Source organism: Alnus glutinosa, chromosome 6 (genome assembly GCF_958979055.1).
Source record: "Alnus glutinosa chromosome 6, dhAlnGlut1.1, whole genome shotgun sequence".
Classification (NCBI taxonomy): Eukaryota; Viridiplantae; Streptophyta; class Magnoliopsida; order Fagales; family Betulaceae; genus Alnus; species Alnus glutinosa.
Window position 1 is genome coordinate 19,287,772 of NC_084891.1, and position 20,647 is coordinate 19,308,418.

Here is a 20,647-nt window from a genome sequence, read left to right on the forward strand (position 1 = left end):
TCCTTTTACATCTGGTTCTTGGATTTGTAATGGCATCAAGGCTACTCTCCCTATCATTTCTGCTGGAGCTTGTTTTATTCCTCATAATCACTCATGTCTCCCTATATGGTCTACACCATGGATTCCAACATTACCTTCTTTTACACCTATACCAAGATTGGCTTCTATCCCCTCTAATCACCCTTTAGCCATTTCTGATCTTATTCATTCTCCTACCATGTCCTGGAAGCTAAATCTCTTGCATTTCTTATTCGACCCCACTACCACCTCTGAAATTTTAAAAATTCAGATTCGTACCCACTCTGACTCCCTTCTCTGGACCCCTTCAACCACTGGTGTTTTCTCAACCAAATCTACACATCACCTCATTAGCTCTTTCTCCCCTTCCACTCCCTCACCTCTCCCCAAATCTTGTTGGACAGCTCTCTGGAAGCTTAAGCTGAATCATCGTTTAAAACTATTTCTTTGGAAGATGGTTTGGAATATTATCCCCACAAAATTTCGTATTTCTCAATCCATCCCTGCTTCCCTATCAGACACTAGTTGCTCCCTTTGCTCTTATCCAACAGACTCCATTTTTCATCTCTTTTTCACTTGTCCCATTGCTCGTGTGGTTTGGCGCCAATCTTTTTGGCCTTTGGATACAATTGCTTTAAATGTTACTAACATGACAGATTGGCTCCTTATTATTCTTCACCCACACCGTATGCTTGGAGTCCCTCCAGCAGAGACTCATAGGTTTCAAATATTTGCTGCTGTTGCTTGTGACTACCTTTGGTTTACCAGGAATAAAGCTTATCATGATGGCATTATCCCGAATGCTCTTCTTATATCAACTACTATCAACAAGACAGCCCAGGAACACTTTTCAGCGTGGAAAACCAAATATGATAAAACTCCTGAAGTCTGGAAGAGTCCCTCTCCTCCATTTTTCAAGATCAACTATGATACTGCTATCAGGCCTACTTTTTCTGCTCAAGCTGCAGTCTGTAGAGATTCCACTGGTTCTATACTCAAGTGTTCCTCCATCATTAGCCCTCCTTGTTCTGCTCTTTATGGTGAGGCAACTGCTGCTCTTCTGGCTGCTCATTTGGCAGTTTCGTTAGGGTTACCCTCTTTTATTTTAGAGGGTGATTCTCTCAATGTTACAATGGCGCTTCAACAACCAGCAATTACTATTGATTGGCGCATTGCTTCCACCATTTCCATCATTCACTCCATCATCCCACCAACAGCTAGCTGGAAAGCTAGTCATGTAAACCGAAGTGCAAACTTCTGTGCCCATCATGTGGCAAATTGGGCCGCAACCAGAATTCATTCTGGCTGCATTCCCATTCTTTCTCCTCTATCCTCATCTTTTCCTCCATGTTTTGGAAAATACTCCTCCTCCACTTTCTTTATTCCTTAAGTTTTTGTTTTCTTCACAATGTACTCACAAAAAAAAAAAAAAAAAAAAAAAAATTTTTATGTGAATCATTTACAAATAATTATGAAAGTGAAAAAAACTGAAACGTGGCAACTCTGAAAGTTAAATCCCCTTCCCATAGAAAACTCCACTTGGCTTGTACACACAAATCTCCCCCGTCTGTCTTCTTCATCGTCTATGTACCCGGAAAACCTGATGGAATCTCCACCAACCGGAAAATGGAAGCACTCTTTGCTCTACTTGGCGTTCATCACCTTAATACTACATCTTCTTCATAATCTCGTAGCTCACAAGTTACTACTGGGGAACGACACCGTTCGAGTCAAGAGACACCCGGATCTTCCCCTCCGGTTCCGCTCCGATGGTACCTTCAAAATCCTCCAGGTCTTTTCCATCTCCTACAGTTCTTCCAAGCTTGATCAATTCTTTATTTTTTAGAATAATATTGATTTTTATTTTTATTTTTTATTTTTTTATTTTTTTATTTTTATGGATTTTTATTTGTGATGGGTTAAGGTGGCTGATATGCATTTTGGTAACGGAATGATGACTCGGTGTCGAGACGTGTTGGAGTCCGAGTTCGAGTACTGCTCCGATCTCAACACGACTAGGTTTCTCAAGAGAATGCTCGAAGCTGAGAAGCCTGATTTCATTGCTTTTACAGGTACTCTTTTTTCTTCCCTTTTTAATCGCATTTGTGTTTTTATATTTCTGTTTATTCTGATGGAAAATATATATGTTGGAGGATACTATTATGACCGGACCATATATATATATATATATATATATATATATATATATATATATATTTCAGGTTCCTGAGCCAAAAACAAGGGAAAAACTGAAGGATAAGTTTTAAACTTGACAAAATTACGTTGGTTTTTGTCAGCTTATCGTGTATATAGACTTACTAGCTTAGAGAACCAGCAGCAACTTTCCTAAATCCCATTCCCTTTCCTAAATGTATGAAAAAAATCCTAAAAAAAATAATAATTCATGCAACAGACTCCCTTAGTGTTCCCTAAACCAAGGGAACTAATCTAGAGTAGTACTTTTGCTTTTCTTAACATTATCTTAATATAAAAAGACTTTCTCTTTCCTCTAGCATTTATTTGAAAGAATATTTAAATGTCTTTCTCTTTCTTCTTTCTTTCCCTAACATTTATTTGAAAGAATATTTAAATGGTATAGGGAAAGGATAAATGAAGCTGTTGTGAAGTTTATTTGAATAGGGAAGTAAAAAGTAATTTTGTTTCTTAAATTTAAGGAAAATCTAAGGAAGTTGCTACTAATGCTCTTTATAGTTTGGTACATGCATGTTATGTTGTGAAAACACGCAAAATAGTAAAATAGCAAGCAGTGTCGTTTGGACAATTGCCTATAACTAAGAAATTAACTATCAATGATATGGATTACGAAGTTTCAACTCAAACTTTCAACTTGACACTCACTAACTATAATACAGTCAATGATGCTCTTGCACCACTCGTACACTAAACAGAGCTTTTTCTTCCAACTTTCACACACCACACACAAAAACTATACACCACTCTTATTTGTAGGAACTATTATACCTCCCTAGCAATAGTAGGGGAGGTAGGGGAGCATCAGGGTAGGGGTTTTTCTCCAACTTTGGTGTAGATGGGGGATTGATATGGGGATTTTGGTTTAGTCTGTATAGGTGCTGTTTTGTTCTTGTTTGTGTAGTTTGCAGAGTGGTTGTTGCTTGGCTTTGGAGCCTGTTCATTAGCCTTGCTGTTTTCCAGTTGTTTGCTGGAAAGAGGATGTGATTGTGCTTATTTGTTGGTTATACAAGTTCTCTTATTCATCAACAAAAAAAAAAAAAAAAAAAAAAAATTAGATCGCTGCATTTGTTTAATAGAATTTTCACACTAGTTACATAAAAGAGCAATTACAGCTCTTTACTCTTTTACTTGTTAAATTGAGATTCCAAATCCAATAAAGAAGTCTCCGAACCTACCCACAATCGGCCTGCGTAGGAATTCAACAAATCTCCACCTCCAGCCCATGTGTCCCCCCCCCCCCCCCCCCCCCCCTTCTAGTGGATACAATCACAATAAACCCATAATATATATTTTTATTGATAGGGCAAAAATAAATAATCAAATTGACTTATAAATATATATGTTTATTGATAATATATCATGCAATTCTTGCATGAATTTGCCAAAAAAAAAAAAAAGGCTCAATAACAAATGTAATCAATTGAGTTTAAGCAACAGTTAAACTTCTCAGTGAAACTTGGCTTTGCTATCATATTAAATATAGTAGCAAATGACAGCAACTATCATATCAAATATAGTTCTTGCAAGGTCAAATTTTAGTCTCAATCAGCGTTGACTGGCTCCCTCCCTTCTCTCTCCTCTCAACTCTCATCGTTCTCTTTCTCTCGCTGCCCTAGCGGTGGTGAGTGAAAACGCGTCAACTAGGGGTATGCTAGTTTTGTCATCTAGGAGCTCAGTTGCTGTGCGGGGTTAGAGTTTGAGCAACAAAGGTGTGCTTTTGGGTCGCTCTAGTGAGATTGTGGAGGGGCTTCGGTTAGTGGGTTTTGTGATTGGGTGGTTTTCTTCTCCGACGATGGTACGAGTTTCTTCTGGGTTGGTCGTCTGAGTTTGGGTGAGCCTTGAGATGGAAAGGAGGTTCTTAGTGGAGTCGAAATCTTTTGTGCTCTCGGTCTTGGATGGGGCGTCGGTGTTGTGGGTGAAAGAAAAGAGGAAAGGCTTCTTCGGTGAGGTTCTGCTGAGCAACCAATGCACCGCTTGGCTAGTGTCGATGATGGAGGTTCGTTTGGGTTTCCCTGGAGATAAAGAGTTTGTCAAATCTTTCAGAGAGGGGGCGAAGGTTCTGATCGTACATAGAGGTGGGAACAAAGATGGCCGGTTTTTAGAGGTGGCAGCTTATGGGATGGGCACACGGAGAGGGATTCTACTGATCCCTGAGGGTCGTGGAGGGTGGGTCTGGCACAAATTTTTTGGTGAGCTAAGAAATGCAAAAGACTTCCTTTTTGCTAGGTGGGGTGTGGGAGTGGGTCTTTGTTTTCGGCGGAGGAGAAGGGTGGGAAGGAGGAGGGGCCAAGGCTGGGAATGGTTTTGAATAGGACGGGGCCTTTGTTTGCGGAGGTGGTGAGGTCCGACTAGGGCCCTAATGCGACGGTGATGCCCATCGTTGGTGGTTTTCCATCGTCGTACTCGGAGGTGGTGTGGTCGGAGCCATTTCGTCATTCCAGGTTGTGGGCTTCATTGGCGGAGTTGTGTGCTATTGATATCCTCTCGGCGGTGAGGTTTGTAAAATGTGAGGTTTTGAGATTTGCGGTGGATTGCTATGTGTTGGAGATACCTCCGCTTGATTCGATGGACAAGTAGAAGCTGCCGCGTCCGTTGGGTAAGAAGAAGCTCGAAGCTGGTTTCTCTGCTCGAGGCTTGGTAGGCTCTGTAGGCTCTACAAGGAGGTCAGATTTGCGTTTGAATCTTTTTACGTGGAGTAAGCTGCTCGTTAGGTTCAACTTAGTTGTGGGCCGGGTTGTTGGGAAGTTGTTGGGTCGGTCTGGGCCATAAGATTAAAGGATTTCGTTTGGGCCGGTTCATGCCTAAACCCAAATTCAAAGGGACGAATCGGACGATGGAAGTCTCTGAGGTTATGGGTCCTGTGTTGGACCCTGAAGCGGGTCTCGTTTCTGCATAGTGGTTTCAATGTTCGACGGCTGCCCATGTGAGTTCTCATTGCCCGGAGGAGACTTCGGCGGCTATTTCTAGGGTGTTTTTGGGTCTGTCGACTTCCAGGGGTGGGTGTGTTTTTGATCCAGCGGTTGATTCCGTCAAGTTGTCTACATCTTCACGGTCCATCTTTCCCCCCTTGCCAACATTGGAGATGTTGTCTTTGGTGTCTCTGGATGCTCCTCCGGCTCTGGTAAGCTCTGTTGTTGGGTTTGGTTCTTTCGGTACCTCTGCCCCTTTGCGAAGCAGCTCAAGTGGTGCTTGTTTGACACTTCAACTCAGACTTGAGGGGTCTTCCCAGCCCATCTTTGCCCCTTCACATTTTTCAGGAGCGGCTGAGTTGGGTGAGAAGTTTCATTCTTATTTTTCTGCGTCGCCAATATCTAAGCCTTTTCAGAAATACTACCGGAAGGCTAGGGAAGATCGAGTAGTGCAATTGGATGATGACTTATTAGCAGAATCTGTGGCAGCAATGAGGTTGCCTGTCAGTTTTACAGCTGAGGAAGCAGCTACAGTGCTTCCAGTGAAGGTTTTTGCGGGAGTGGCAGGTTCCGTGAAAGATATTGTTAAGACATATATTTTGAAGGGTTTCCTTCGGAGGGAGTTTCTCAATTCGAGCCCAGCTGTGAAAGTTTCTACTCATTCATCGCTTTTAGAGTCGGTCGTGTTGTTATAGACTCTAGATGTCAAGGAAGATGGGGTGATAGGGCTTTCCTCCCCCTTGAGTGGTTGCGTCATTCCTATCTTTGAAATGGGCAATGAATTCAGGGTGAATGGTTAGTCCTGATCTCAGAAGTGGCCAGTAGGGTTGGATCCGTCTGGGGAGGTAGTTGTGTGGGAGCAGGGTGATGAATTTGGGATGGGGAGGCTGGTGATTCCCTGTACACTTTGGGTGTTCTTCCTCCCAGCATGGCTTTGGATTGGGAGGTGGATAGTGCTGAGGATGAGGATCCGTCCTTGGTGATTCTTGATGCCTTTGAAGAGGACTTTCTTCGGGAAGTTAAGGTTGCACACCCGAAGTCCAAAGGCAGGAGTGAAATTTTGAATTTGGTAAGTTCCATCAACTACAGTGATGCAAGTGCGTCCACTCGGCATAGGAAAGGGAAGGCTCACGTGCGGTAGTGGGGAATGTTTCTTGAGGGTTCGGGTTTGAGGGTTTTTGGTTTTTGAGGGTTTGTTTTGGGGTCCTTTTTTCTTTTTGTGGGCTTCTCCTTGTGGGTTTTGAGTTAAGGGCTTAGGTCTTTGTGGATTTGATTGGGTTTCTATTTGTGGGCTGGTTTGGTTGTTCCTGTGTACTTAGGGGCGCCTTACGCTTTTTAATAAAACTTTTCGTACTTATAAAATATATATATATATATATATATATATATATATATATATATATATAGCATTCTCAAATTTCACTCTTTTCCATACATAATTATTTTTTGTTTGTGGTGATCTAAATAAATGCTCATCTTTGCATTTTGCTCCACCATGCAATCGTCTTTCAACTTTGACACCAATTACCTTGTACCAATTACCGATTTTTTTAAAAAAATTCTTGAAAGCTTTCTTTTCCTTCATTAGTACTGAATTACCTTGACTAGCTTTCATAACTCTTCCTCTTGCAAACTATCCATAAGTCAAAAAACTGTTGGGGATCTTAGGTTTGTGAAAGTAGAGTTACACATTGGGAAGTCCTCTTTTCACAATTATTGGATGAGAGACTTGATCAATTAACCATAGACACCATTCATGTGAATATTCCATTGGCTCTCCATTCACGTGAGTTTTCGCTAGACCATGTCATCTGTACGAATTGCCTTCCCAGTGAATGGAAGCCTTTTCATAACCTGTGTCACATGACATCAGTAAATCCAGTGCTCACTGTTAGAAGGCCTTTTATTCAACCATGGGTGGAGTTAACATTGGAATCTCCTCGCATTACTATAGGAGCCTTCAACACACGCATAGTCGCTTTCACGCTTTAATTCACCATCATCAAGGCCTTTACTAGACCATGGGTGTATCTAACAATGGGAGTCACCACCACCCTACTATGGGAGCCACCAAAAACATGCACTATCATAGTGAATACTATCTCGTCGAACCATCAGATTTGAAATCACTTGTTAGGTTTGTAGGTTTTGGGAGCTCTGATACTACTTGTTGGGATTTGTGAGAATTCAGAATTAACATTTTAGGAAGTATTCTTGTGAGGGATCGATTCAATATGTTGGGAAACCACCTCAAAAACTTAAGCAAGTAGGAATGTGTCCAATAATTTTATCTTAGCAACTCACTCTTGTCATTACTACTCGATGTGCGACTCAACTATTTGACTAACGGCACCATTCACAAGTGACTATTCCAATATAGGAATAAAACATAAGATGAGTCAGTAATGTTGTATAACAAAAACTTGTAACTAGTGCCCAAATATTTGCTTTGAACCAAATATGATTGTACTATTGGTCAACTTAGCTCCTTAGAAATGTTGTATAGCTAATGTCTATGTTGGATGCCTTCCATTTCAGTATATTTAGATTCTATTTATGTGTTCAAGTAGAATTCTTGGAACTCAAACAGAGTTTGGTTGAAAATATTGTACCATTCCTTAATCTTGGAATTTGAAAGTATATTTGATTTATGAAGATTTAGTGTAATTCTTTTGGGACCAAATTAGGAAGTTTTCTCTTTGAAAACAGTGCAGTTAAAGCCATCTAATATCAAGAATAAGGTTGATAAAATATTCTGCCACGTTAGGAAACAAAATAAAACTAGGTGATATGATAACCCGTTTCTTTTTTCTCTAGCTGATTTTTCTTAGGGTTAATAATTCAATTGTTGACTGTGTTGGGAGACTAGTTTTGGGAGAGTTCTTCAAGTGATGCCTTGATATATATTAAATGTTTGGACACCAACTTAATCCAAAAGTCTGAGCTTGTGAGTTTGGGATCCAATCATGTATTTCTCCTTCCCTTCCCCCCCTCCCTCAATTTGAGACTCTTTTCACATATGACATGCAATAATCTTCCTCTCATGTGTGAATCATTGCCTCTCTATGGCTCTCGAGGCCCCTATGTGAGCCACAGATGATTACTACCTTACAAGACTTCACTCGCCCTTGCATAAGGGCCCTACATCTCCATATGTTATCCATAGGAACCCATACGCCCATCCATGGGAACGACCTGTCAACTTGCACGCACATCCTTGAGAACTCCACGCTGCATTGGATTTCACTAATCTAACATCAACAGCTCTTGTTCTACTTAATAGGAAGTGAAATACTTTATGGTGCTTTTAAGTAAGACTATGATACACATGTTGCAACATCTTTTCAATCCCAAAACCTAAGTCTACAGTTTTGTACCTAATCATGTATATCAATTTCTTTGATTTCTTTTCTTAACCCATTCACATGTGATCTAACAATAGAAGTGAATAGATGAGTAATGAGTTTACCTACGTATTTTCTGTCTCTCTTCCCTATTCCAGTGGGAGTGGCAAATTGTTTGAAAAAACTTCAGAGAGGCTTCCTTTGGGGTGGTATTGGAGATGAATTTAAATTTCATTTGGTTAATTGGCATACGATTTGTTCTTCAAAGGTTTCGGGGGGACTAGGAGTGAGAAATATGGTTATGTTCAATAAAGCTTTGATGGGTAAATGGTTATTGAGATTTGTTTTGGAGAGGGATGCTCTATGGAGAAAGGTGGTGGATTCCAAATATGGAAGTATGGGGGGTGGTTGGTGCTCTAAGGAGGTTGGGGGTTCTTTTGGGTTTGGAGTTTGGAGTTTGGAAGAGTATTAGGAGGGGATGGGATGCTTTTGCAGCTCATGTGAGATATGAGATTGGGAATGGTTCGAAAGTTCTATTTTGGCATGATGTGTGGTGTGGGAAGATTCCTTTGAAGACTCTTTTTCCAGAATTGTTTCTCATTGCTAGAGGCAAGGATGCTTGGGTGGAGGAGAATATGCAGAGACAAAATGGCACAATTCTGTGGAATATTTTGTTTTCTCGCCCAGTTCATGATTGGGAGGTGGAAGCGGTTAGTAGATTTTTTTGAGATGTACACTCTTAAAGTTAGAAGTGAGGGAAAGGATAAAATGTGTTGGATTCTAGCGCAAAAGAAATATTTTCAAGTAAAGTCTTACTATAAGGTTTTATCTAGTCCTATTCAGTTTTCATTTCCGTGGAAAAGTATTTGGAAAGTTAAGGTCTCCCTGAGAGTGGCATTCTTTGCGTGGACGGTAACTTTAGGGAAAATCTTAACTTTGGATAATTTACGAAAGAGAAACATTATTGTGATGGAGTGGTGTTATATGTGTAAGATTTCTAGAGAGTCTATTGACCATTTGTTTCTGTATTGTATGGTTGCTATAGAATTGTGGAGGACGATACTGCAAATGTTTGGGGTGGAGTGGGTAATGCCGCGATCGGTGAAAGATATGTTGGGGAGTTGGAGGGGGCAAAAGGGTAATCGGACTTTGATACCGATTTGGCGCATGGCTCCATTGTGTTTGATGTGGTGTGTATGGAGGGAACGAAATGCACTCTGTTTTGAAGATTGTGAGACTGATTTGATGAACTTGAAGAAAATGATGCTACAAACGTTGTTTATGTGGAGAGAGAAAAAAATTCAGTTTATGCATGAATGTTCTTATTTTGAATTTATAGATAGGTGCTCTCTTTTTTCTTTGAATTAGGGGCTTCATGCATACGTCCTGTGTACTATAGGTTGCGCCCCTTTGCGCTTTTTGAATAAACTTTACTTATCAAAAAGAACTATTGCTTAGATAGCGACATTAGACATAAGAGGATAGGCTCTGGTACGCCAAAACATAACATTTTGGTAGAGAAGATAAACTGTGCTATTGTGGAGAAGGTCACATGTATATTAGGAGGACTAAGCTACCTAATTCATCTGGCTGAAGTTATTTGCACTGCCTGCTGCCGAATCAATCAATCACCACAAGTTCCTTTTCTGTTTTGATATTCTTGAGTGTGGATAGGAGAGAATGTTTCCATCTTTTATTGGAAAGTATATGGCCGCAAGACATTTGCGCACGTGCCTTATGAATGGAGGTCGAAGCTTCATGGTTGGACTATTCCTTTCATATTTGTTGACTATGGAGATCTAGAGTTTTCTTACAAGATATGGGATCTTGGAATGAAGAAAATTATCATAAGTAGAGATGTGGTTTTTTATGAGAATGAGGCTTTTGCTAGATTTTGAGAATGTTGTTGAAGGTGTTTCTGACCTTAGATTTGTCTTCTTCGTCAGATAGTGCCACCAATGGGGAGAGGTATAAATAGAAAATTATGGCACTTCTGATAAGCTGGCAACTATTGGTGGTGATGATTCTACAAACTGTTAAGTTTTATGTGTTGGCAAACTTAGTTTCAAAACTTGTTGTGTTGTAAGTCTGGGCTCAAAGTTGAAGTCAGTCTTAAGATTAGGTTCAAAAACTTGGTTCAAGGTGAACAACAGAATAGCTCATTTGCAACATCGATTGTATGATGTTCGAATGAGATAGTTTTGAAAGATCAATATGCAAGGCAAAATGTCTCGATTGTAAGCATGTTTGAATGAGAGCCTGAAGACTTCAAAATTCAAGTTCTAGAAAGGCTCGATTGCAAGGGCAGTCGCATCCTGTTCGAACAAGGGGAATTAGAAGACTTACAGGATGCTAACATTTTCGATCGGAATGATTATTAAGCCAGATCCGAGACCTTTGATTGCAATCTTGATAGCACACTATCCGAACACAGGTATGCAAAAACTTTGAAACCCTACTAGCTCGTGTTTGAGCGAGAACTAATACCATTCGAATAGGACTTTGACAACCTGTTTTTAAAACTTAGCTGACTTAGCCTTAAAATTCAGTTTTCTCCCCATTTGATGTAGATCAGGCTGCATTCGAATTTATGAAGAAAACTGGAACAGACATAGGCATCCAGACTAGGTCTAAAACCCGTTTGGACAATGGCTTTGGCTAGAGTGGGGTCTAGACTCTAGATGGCTTTGGCCAGAGTGGGGTCCAGACAAGCTTCTGGATAAGAGAGACCCAATAAGCATCGTTTGGAAGTCAGTTCGGAGATAGGTCTGGACAAGATGACCTAGGAGGAGATAAAATAGCACTCGTTCTCTAGCTTGGTTGGAGTCAGGTTAGGACGAAAGGTCAATCAGTAGCGGTTGTTTGGAGTTCCATCAAGACAAATAATTGATTGTTAGGCTTATTTTAAAATTATCGCATTTGCGTCAGAATGAGTTAGTGTCTCGTCCAAACGCATTGCAGCAATATGGTTAAACCGACTTCATTTCAGTATTCTATTAGGTCTAGGAGTCTAGTTACCATAAATACATGTTATGAATGATTCTGGCTGCAGTTTTTGATTATTATTCATTGGTTTTTCAATAAAAAAAATTCAAGGAGTGGTTTTTATTTGTTTGACCTCAAATCCTTGATTGGTTCTTGGTTTTGGGAAGAGTTGTAAGTCTTGCGATTGTTTGTCTTTGCGATCCACTACACCACGTTGCATCAGTTGGTTTCAGAGCCCAGATTTACTTTCCATCTTGCAAAGGGGTTGCTGAAGAGCAAATTGGTTTGCAGAAATTGGCGATGTGCATGAGCGCGAGGAAGCAATGCATGATGAACAATTGATGGTGCGTTTACATCGCCTGGAGGAGCAAAATGGTTGGTTCGATGAATGGTTTGAACAATTTGAAGAACGAATTGAAGCTCTAACCGATCAATTTGCCACCATGGGTGGTTCAAACGGTTGTCACCGTCAACCGAATGTGCTTCATGCAAAGGAGGAAGATGAGTGTTGTGTTGAGAGTGAAGTTGTCAGCTTGTTTGCGGAGTGTAGGGCGTGGCGGGAGCGTCCCATGGGTTGGGAGTATAACTCAAAGGCATAGCGGAAAAATCCAAGAAAGAGCATATGCAAGCATAGCAAAAGATTATGCAAAACAAAAACTTGCAAGAGATACTCACAAAGTGTAAAGTCAGCTACTCCTTGGAATCAAGTGTCTGATTTGATTCTCTTGCTCCTTCTCACTATGCACAGCTAGTGTTAGGGTTTTGAAACCTCTAAATCTTCTCCCCAATGACTGATTAAAAGACCAAGAGTGTGGGCTCTCAAGTTGTGGGCATCTAATGCTTACACAAGCTCCCTTTAAATAAGCACATGTCTCTTAGTACAAGTAGGACTTGGAAAACCCTTGCCCCCTTCTTGCACATACACGGCCACATGGGATTATAGTGCTTGTATCATTAGGTCAAACCCAATATAGGTAATAATCAGCTTGGGGAGGAACCTAGAGAAATAATAAAAACTAGCTCCAATAGGCCTAGGACACTTGTCATCTCATGACTTGCCCTAGGTTACTATTAATTAAAATTAATTCCACTAAATAATTGTAATTGCACTCTGTATTTTATTTTGATTATTCAATACTCCCAATGACTTCTTATATTTGCATTGGAACCCTTCATGAAATAATCCGTCTTCAAATTAAAGTCATAAGAAAACTGTCACTTGAATTCCTACTTCTTAATCCTTGAGTATCCAATTTAATCTCTTGATTATTCTTGTACTTATGAAATCTCATTTCACATAGTACATATTTTATTTTAGTAACTCTAATTAAAATGCTTCGACCAGAGACTAAGAATAACCAATTCCTATTAAATTTATCTCAAGGGGATATCTTATGTCTCTTTGATAAATCAAAGGATTGTGGACTCCTTATTGAGGAGTAATGTTTTCACAATGCTACATGTAATCACCCAACTCACCAAGATTTGACTATGAACGATATTACTTCTAAATGTATCAAAGTGACATTCACTTTACATTTGAGTTCACATTCCTCTCAGGAGTGAGAGTGAATGCTATAAATAGTCGTGAGTTCAAGCTATTCTTTGCAGAAGAATAATACTCATGAGTTCAAGTTATTCACCAAGTTGTTCTTGGTTTAGCAGCTAGCTTACATCTTGAGCTTAAGCAGTTAGATGTGAAGACTATCTTTCTCCATGGTGACTTGGAGGAAGAAATTACATGTTTCGCTCATAGGGATTTGAAGTAAAAGATAAGGACCACATGGTCTACATGTTGAAAAACATATATGTAGCCTAAACTGGGCTACAGGGCAGTGGTACAAGAACACACCAATTCATTCGTGGGAGGTCATGGTTACAAGAGAACAACTGCAGATCATTGTGTCTACAGATCAATGTGTATGTCAGAATGTCAGAATGCAGTGGTACAAGAACAACTGCATCTTGAACTTAAGCAGTTAGATGGAAGACTATCTTTCTCCATGGTGGCTTGGAGGAAGAAATTACATGTTTCGCTCATAGGGGTTTGAAGTAAAAGATAAGGACCACATGGTCTACATGTTGAAAAACATATATATAGCCTAAACTGGGCTACAAGGCAGTGGTACAAGAACACACCAATTCATTCGTGGTAGGTCATGGTTACAAGAGAACAACTGCAGATCATTGTGTCTACAAATCAATGTGTATGTCAGAATGTGTCTTGGAGATAAGTCATTATTGTTAGGTTGTATCTCAATGATATGTTAATAATGGGACAAGATGTTGAAATGACAATTTTAAGGAGTTGTTCAAGTCCTTTGAACCAAAGGACTTTGGCACAGCAGGATAGATTTTAGGTGTATATCTGTGACAAAAAAGAGAAGACATGATAGTTAGTCCTCACTCTTCTACAGTTGGGAGTTTGATGTATGCTGCAGTTTGCACCCGATCAGACATTATTCATGCAATTGGGGTAGTCAACCATTTTTTTTTGTTAGTCTTGACATAAATAATTAGGAAGCAGTCTAGTGGATCTTCAGTTATTCTAGAGGTGGCTACAACATATGCTTGAGTTTTAGGTCTTAAAGCCAGTTTTGGAGAATTTTACTGGTGCTAATATGGCATGTTCTTTGTCCTAGTAATTTTGTGTTTACCTAATTTGTGTAAAGTCAAGTTTTGGACATAAACTTGGGTATTGTAATTTGTATTTTATTATAATGGACAGAATGATTTTCTCTGTGATTTTTCCTCTATATTGGAAAATTTTAATGTAAGTTTGGCTTGTTCTTTTGTGGTTTCTCTCTTGGTGCCTGATTAATTGCTCGTGTGATTTTGTTTTGGCTATTGCTTGGAATTGTTAAGTTTAAGTCACATCTATATGGTAGTTTGGCCCAACAGACTATTGATTCTTGATGATCTTTTCATTATACATATGCATGAAGAGAAATGAGATGCATATAGAAACAAGTACCTATCGAGATTCAAAGTCTATAAGATCACAGGAGAATCTGGGAGAACCATTGAGGGTATTCTTATTAACTTTTAGGTAGTAAGTGGCTTCCAACCCCTTTAGATTGGTGTTGGAGTAGCTTGTTTTACTCTCAGACGTACAGGGCTGGTAATGACAAAGCAAGCATTGCAAATAAATCTAGCATATGTATAGGAAGGAGAAAAATGGATATATCTGTTGATAAATCTCATAAAGAAGATTGTGCGCACAACTGTTCTTACTTAGGTGCTAATAAACCCATTTGTCCTTTTGAACTTGGACTTCCAAAAAAAAGGTTCCTTTGAAATTGGATCTTTTAATAAGATTGACAACTCATGGAAAGACAGTGGTAGTCATAAAATGCACCCTTTTTTTCCCGAGGATTAAAGTGAGAGATGTTGTGAACTGCATTTTAGATAACCAATTGCTGAGGATTAATGTAAACCAATCAGATTAGCTACTCCGTGCTTATATGTCCACTAAATTCCTTTAATGATCTAAACTGGCCGTGCTGTTCATCACGAACCTTATCACTCATTGAGACCAAAAGAAATTGTGGTTGAGAAGCTGAATTATTCTCTCTCTCTCTCTCTCTCTCTCTCTCTCTCTCTCTCTCTAAAACATTTAGTTTTTGTAATTAGGAGACAATATATTTGGGCCCAGCACCACTGATGCTGCTGAATCCCTTCTTGAAGCCTTTGGTCCTGCTCTGGAATCTGGGCTTCCATGGGCAGCAGTTTTAGGAAACCATGATCAGGAATCTACAATGAATCGCCAGGAATTGATGTCTTTCATCTCCCTTTTGGACTATTCTGTCTCGCAAATCAATCCAGCAGCTGAAGATCCCATTACTCCTGTTAAAGGAGGCACGATGACAGACATTGATGGTTTTGGCAATTACAACTTGGAAGTATATGGTGCCCCAGGTTCACATTTGATGAACAGCAGCGTCCTCAATCTTTTCTTTCTTGACAGTGGAGATAGGGCATTTATTCAAGGAGTTCGAACTTATGGATGGATTAAGGAATCTCAACTTCGTTGGCTTCGTGGCATTTCTCAAAGATTTCAGGTATAAAGAAAATGACAAATGCCAATTCAATTAAGACACATTAGGCCTCTATTTTTTTTTTTTTCCCATTTCACTGATTCATTTCACACTTCTTGTGATGATTATAAAAATCAGGAAACAACTAAGGCTTGTTTTCTGAAGAGTTGAAGACTCTTTAGAAAGTGGCTACCTTTTCCCCTAATTGAACCAAAAAGTGTTTTTTTTGCTGCCCTTGCTCAGACACGCAGTCAAATGCATCTGAATATTGTATTTATCCTATATGTTCTTGTAAGTCCCACAAGGGAAGTTTCCTAGATTTAGATTTTATTAACATGTTGCAGGTCACACACTAACAGGGCCAAAAGTGGGATAGTGACCAATCTTCTGATGCTTTACCCCCAGCTACATCTCCATCACTCGCATTTTTCCATATCCCAATTCTGGAAATTCGGAAGCTGTACTACGAAAAGATTGTTGGCCAATTCCAGGAGGGTGTAGCTTGCTCATCAGTGAACTCGGGAGTCTTACAGACCTTTGTCTCCATTGGGGATGTGAAGGCTGTGTTCATAGGCCATGATCATACTAATGACTTTTGTGGGAATCTAGATGGTATATGGTTTTGTTATGGTGGAGGCTTTGGATACCATGGTTATGGAAAGGCTGGGTGGCCCAGGAGAGCAAGGGTCATATTAGCTGAACTTGGCAAAGGTGACAACGCCTGGATGGGAGTGGAGACGATTAAGACATGGAAGCGTCTTGATGATGAGAAGCTGAGCAAGGTTGATGAGCAAGTCCTGTGGACCGACCAGCAAGCGAGATGACTCCAATACAGGTACTGGAATACTGTAATGACATCCGACAATGTTGTATATCCTCTTTGTACTGTTGTTAAAATCATTTTGATAAGAAACCTCCTAGTGTCATTGTACTGCGTTCTTCTTGTAATTTAAGATTAAAAATTCATGACATAAGCAGGTTTAAAAGTTTGTGTTAACTTTACTTACCAAAACAAATTCTGTTTTAATTGTCCTTAGTGACAGGAGAATACTTTTGGTTGCTAGTTTGATTGATGGTTACCACATTCATGTGGCTTAGACAATTGTCCAGAGCAGATATCCTCATTGGACTGGTATTCTAGCCAAGTCATTGCATAATCTATTAACAGATAATTTCGCATGTGTTCAAAACTATAAAGTAACAGTTAACTATTTGAATATGCAGTTCAAACTTCCATAGTAGGAAATACATGACAACTTTTTAAGTGGTGCATCAGTTGACTCAAACTTTCTTGAAAGCAGGAGCAGGAGTAAGTCCATTACGGTTTCCAAACTAATTTCTTGGTGGTGCACAGTTAACTTGTAAAATTTCCTGGAATAAGGAGCTGGTGTTACTGAGTTTAGGAAGGTTTTAGGGGTTGGCTCAAGTGGTAAGGGCTTTGGTCTTTGTGGTGGTTCCATGAGGTCTAAGGTTTGAATCCCCATGGGTGTAAACAATTCTTTGGGGCTAGCCTGCCAGCGATCCCGGAGTATTACCCGATCCGTATGGAGGGGACGCTTTCAAAAAGACTGTTTTTTGACCTTTAGTGGGGGATTAAATGAAACTCCTCTTGACTTGGCAGCATATAGATATTAGTTGATAACCATTTCTTTCCTCTCAACGATTATATCAAACTTTTCTTTTATTCTAGATAAAAGATGAGATCGTTGATAGATTCAAAACATCTTTTCCTTTAATATTATTGTGACATTTTCAGACTTGTTATTTGGAGATGCTATGTTGGAAAGAGGGTACTGATTGCTGCTTATGGGAGGGGTCATCTGAGAGAGCAAGAGGGGCATGTGGACCTCGACCTTTAGTTGTAGTCAAGTTGAAGGCACATCCATTTCGACAGCAGCCTCTCCCTCCACCATCATAGGCTCAACCTTGCATTCAATAACTTCATTTGTATAACAATTAAGCCAAAATACCATGTTTATTGATATCAAAATCCAAGCAACCTTAGAACAAAGAGAAATGTTATTTAGTAAACTGCTATACGACTGTCATACGATTAGTATGATGTGACAATAAAAATTAGCTATTATTTTTTTTTTTTTTACAAGCCTTTTGCTGATTTAAAGGTTTATTTTTCATTGCCACACAATCCTAGTTGTGTGGCAGTTGCATAATAATATACTAATTATATAGCATTACTCTATAATAAATCAAATTAATTCCCTCTCTCTCTCTCTCTCTCTCTCTCTCTCTCTCTCTCTCTCTCTTATAAAAAATCCTTAGCCTTCTCTGCTTCGCTTGGGAGGGTAGGATAGGTCCTATCCTACCTCCTTTTCTGGTTCCTTTCCGGTTTAGGTTATTTAAGTTTTTCTTCTTCGCTTGGGTCTTTTAGTTTTGGGGTTTTCTTCTGTTAGGTGTAGATCTCAGTGGTTGGGTTTTATTCGACGCGCTCGCACCCCGCTCATGACCTCGCCAGCTTGTTCTAGTCCTTGTCGACGTCACCATTTCTGTGGTTGCTGCCGCACCGTTGTCGACGTCACCATTTCTATGGGTTTTGGGGCCTCCTCGCCATGCAAGTGCCTCTCCGGAGGACTCTCCGTCGTGGTTCGACTATTCCCCACTGTTCTCTTTGCTGTGGGTGGCCGCCACGTGTTCTGATGTGCATGGCTGTGGGTGTTTCTGATTTTTGGGTGCTAGATCTACAGCGTTTGGGACCTCTCCTCCACACACACGCCTCTCCGATGGCTTCTCCGGCAATTTCCGCTTCTTCTGCCTTTTTTTTACCTGTAGTTGTGGCTTTTCTTTATATTTTGGGTTTGCTTTCTTGTATTTCGAGTTTGCTTTGTGTTTTGGGTTTGATTTTCGTATGTATTTTGGGTTGTGGTGCCTTTTTGGGAGGGTTGTTCGGGTTTTCTTGCGGGTTTTGGGGGGTTTGTTGGGTTGGGATGCTTTAGGGGCAGGTTTGGATGTTTGATGGGGACTGCTTTTGTTTTTTGGGCTTTGGGTGTTATGGGTGCTCCTTGTGGGTTTAGGGTTTTAGGGTTGATCCTTGTGGGTTTGTTTGGGTATTTTCCTTTTGTGGGTTGGCTTTGATGGTTCCTGTGCATACTCCTGGTGTTCTTAAGGGTGCCTTACGTTTTTTAATAAAATCTTCTTACTTAAAAAAAAAAAAATCAAAGGGCTAGGCGTTTAACGGTTGGCTGTTGGAAAATGTAGGCAACGGGGTTGGGATTCATAATGCAGTTAAGAATTTCTTTATTCCATGCTTTGTCTAGGTAAATTTAAGGGTTAATTATATTCCAGCCCCCCCTCCCCTCCCCAGCCCCCAAAACTACCACTCATTTACACTTTGTCCCATGAACTACCATTTGTCACATTCAATTGTCTTATACTTCTATTTCTTGGAAAAATACCCCCTCTGTTAGTCAAGATCATTAAATCATAGGCAATATGCATTTTTAAGATGTAAAAGTGATGTAGATTAGTTACAAGTAGACCAGTCAAAGAAAAAAAATTCATAGCTTGTGATTTCGACATCATATGGAGACAAATTTGGTGGCATTGAAAAGCTTATTCAAAGGGCTACAAATTTTTATTTCTCAAAAATGTTATAATTCCAATGTTTACTAGGTGAAAGTAGTCTTTTTATTTTATGTTTGTCACAGTCTATTTTATTTCGAATTTTTTTTTTTGTTAAGTTATTAAGGGTTTCGACTTTATGCTCTATATAAACATACTATAGATGGCCTTAGCCATTAGTTATGTTGTGTTATGAATTTTCTATTAATTAGAATACTCTAGGGAGAGTTCTATTTATTTATTTTTGTTTTTAGTTTTCCTAGAATTCTACATTATTATTATTATTTTTAATTTTTTTATGATTATGAAATAGTTATGATTCTTGTGATTATTTGTCTTTGCAATTCACTATGCACATTGCATTGGTTGGTATTAGAGCCCAACTACTTTTCTACCTTGGCGCTAAGACAACACAATGGAGAAAACATATATGCAACTATTGGTGATGTGTATGAGCGTGAAGAGACAACGCTTGATGATCAATTGGCGGCATGTTTGCAATGATCGGAAGAGCGAATTGATCGGTTTGATGATCAGTTGGAGCGGTTTGTAGATCAAATTGGTGCTCAAATTGAGGCACTAATTTACCGCCATGAGCGTTGCTAGCAATCGTTGCCATCAACCAAATCCATGTTTCGTCGATGAGGTTGACGATTTTACCGTTAAAGATGCGTGATTTCAACGAAAGGAAGTAAGGCTTGATGTGTGAGGTTAGCTGCGTGCTGCCTTGACTATTGTTAGCAAACCTCAAATCCATCTTATATAGAGGAGGAAGATGAAGTTGTGGAGGAAGATTTTTCAATAGATATAGATCTACATCTATCTTGAAGAAGATGATCTATTGGAAGAGGTAAGTCTTTTAGTTGAGATAAAAGATTTTGTTGATGAGAGTGATGTATATCATGTGTTTCAAGAAAGCCCAAAGAGTGAAGCATAGTTGGGTATTGAAGATATTAGTTTTGTTTATTTTCTTGGGATTGACAATTTTATATCAAGTTCTCTTTATCAAAATTTTGATATTGGTTTTGTTATGTTGGAGGACAATTTGAATTATAGTGGAGGACAAATCATTGAAGAAGGCAGGATGAAAGAGATTTATTTATTTTGGAGCAGCAGGATGAAAGAGATTGATTGGACATCCAAAGGATCGAGGCAAAAAAATCAGAATTCGGGGACGAGTTCTCTGTTGGGAATATAACTCAAGGTAACAATGGAAAAATTCTAAGAACAACATAATGAAAGCATAGCATTAGATTATGTAAAACAAAAATTTACAAGAGAAGAAACTTACATTGTAAAAGTCTGCTACCAAGAGATTGGGGTTGATTTGAATCTTCTTGCTCCAAACTTCAAACCACACTTGTAGGCTAGGGTTTTGATACCTTCAAACATTCTCCTTGATTCAGATTAAGAGACTAACAGTGTGAGCTTTAATGCCTACACAAGCTCCCTTTAAATAGGCTTGTGTCTCCTATTAAAAATAGTACTAGGATTTTTTTTGTCAAAGTATGATTTGGAAAACCCTAGCCACCACCTCTACATACAGGGCCAGATGGGGAGTTTG

At 39.5% G+C, this 20,647-nt stretch overlaps 1 protein-coding gene across 2 annotated transcripts; it reads left to right on the forward strand.

The window, feature by feature from the left end:
* The first annotated feature begins 1,522 nt into the window (after positions 1 to 1,522).
* On the forward strand, positions 1,523 to 16,574 carry LOC133870085 (probable inactive purple acid phosphatase 28). Of its 2 annotated transcripts, none has more exons than XM_062307130.1 (4): positions 1,523 to 1,810; positions 1,943 to 2,090; positions 15,158 to 15,531; positions 15,867 to 16,574. In XM_062307130.1, exons 1-4 carry the CDS (start codon positions 1,604 to 1,606, stop codon positions 16,329 to 16,331), a joined length of 1,194 nt encoding a protein of 397 aa, XP_062163114.1. In that variant the 5' UTR covers positions 1,523 to 1,603; the 3' UTR covers positions 16,332 to 16,574. The 2 variants fall into 2 exon arrangements, with proteins under 2 accessions (XP_062163114.1, XP_062163113.1); XM_062307129.1 differs by having other exon boundaries at positions 1,524 to 1,810; positions 15,104 to 15,531.
* The last annotated feature ends 4,073 nt before the right edge of the window (positions 16,575 to 20,647 follow it).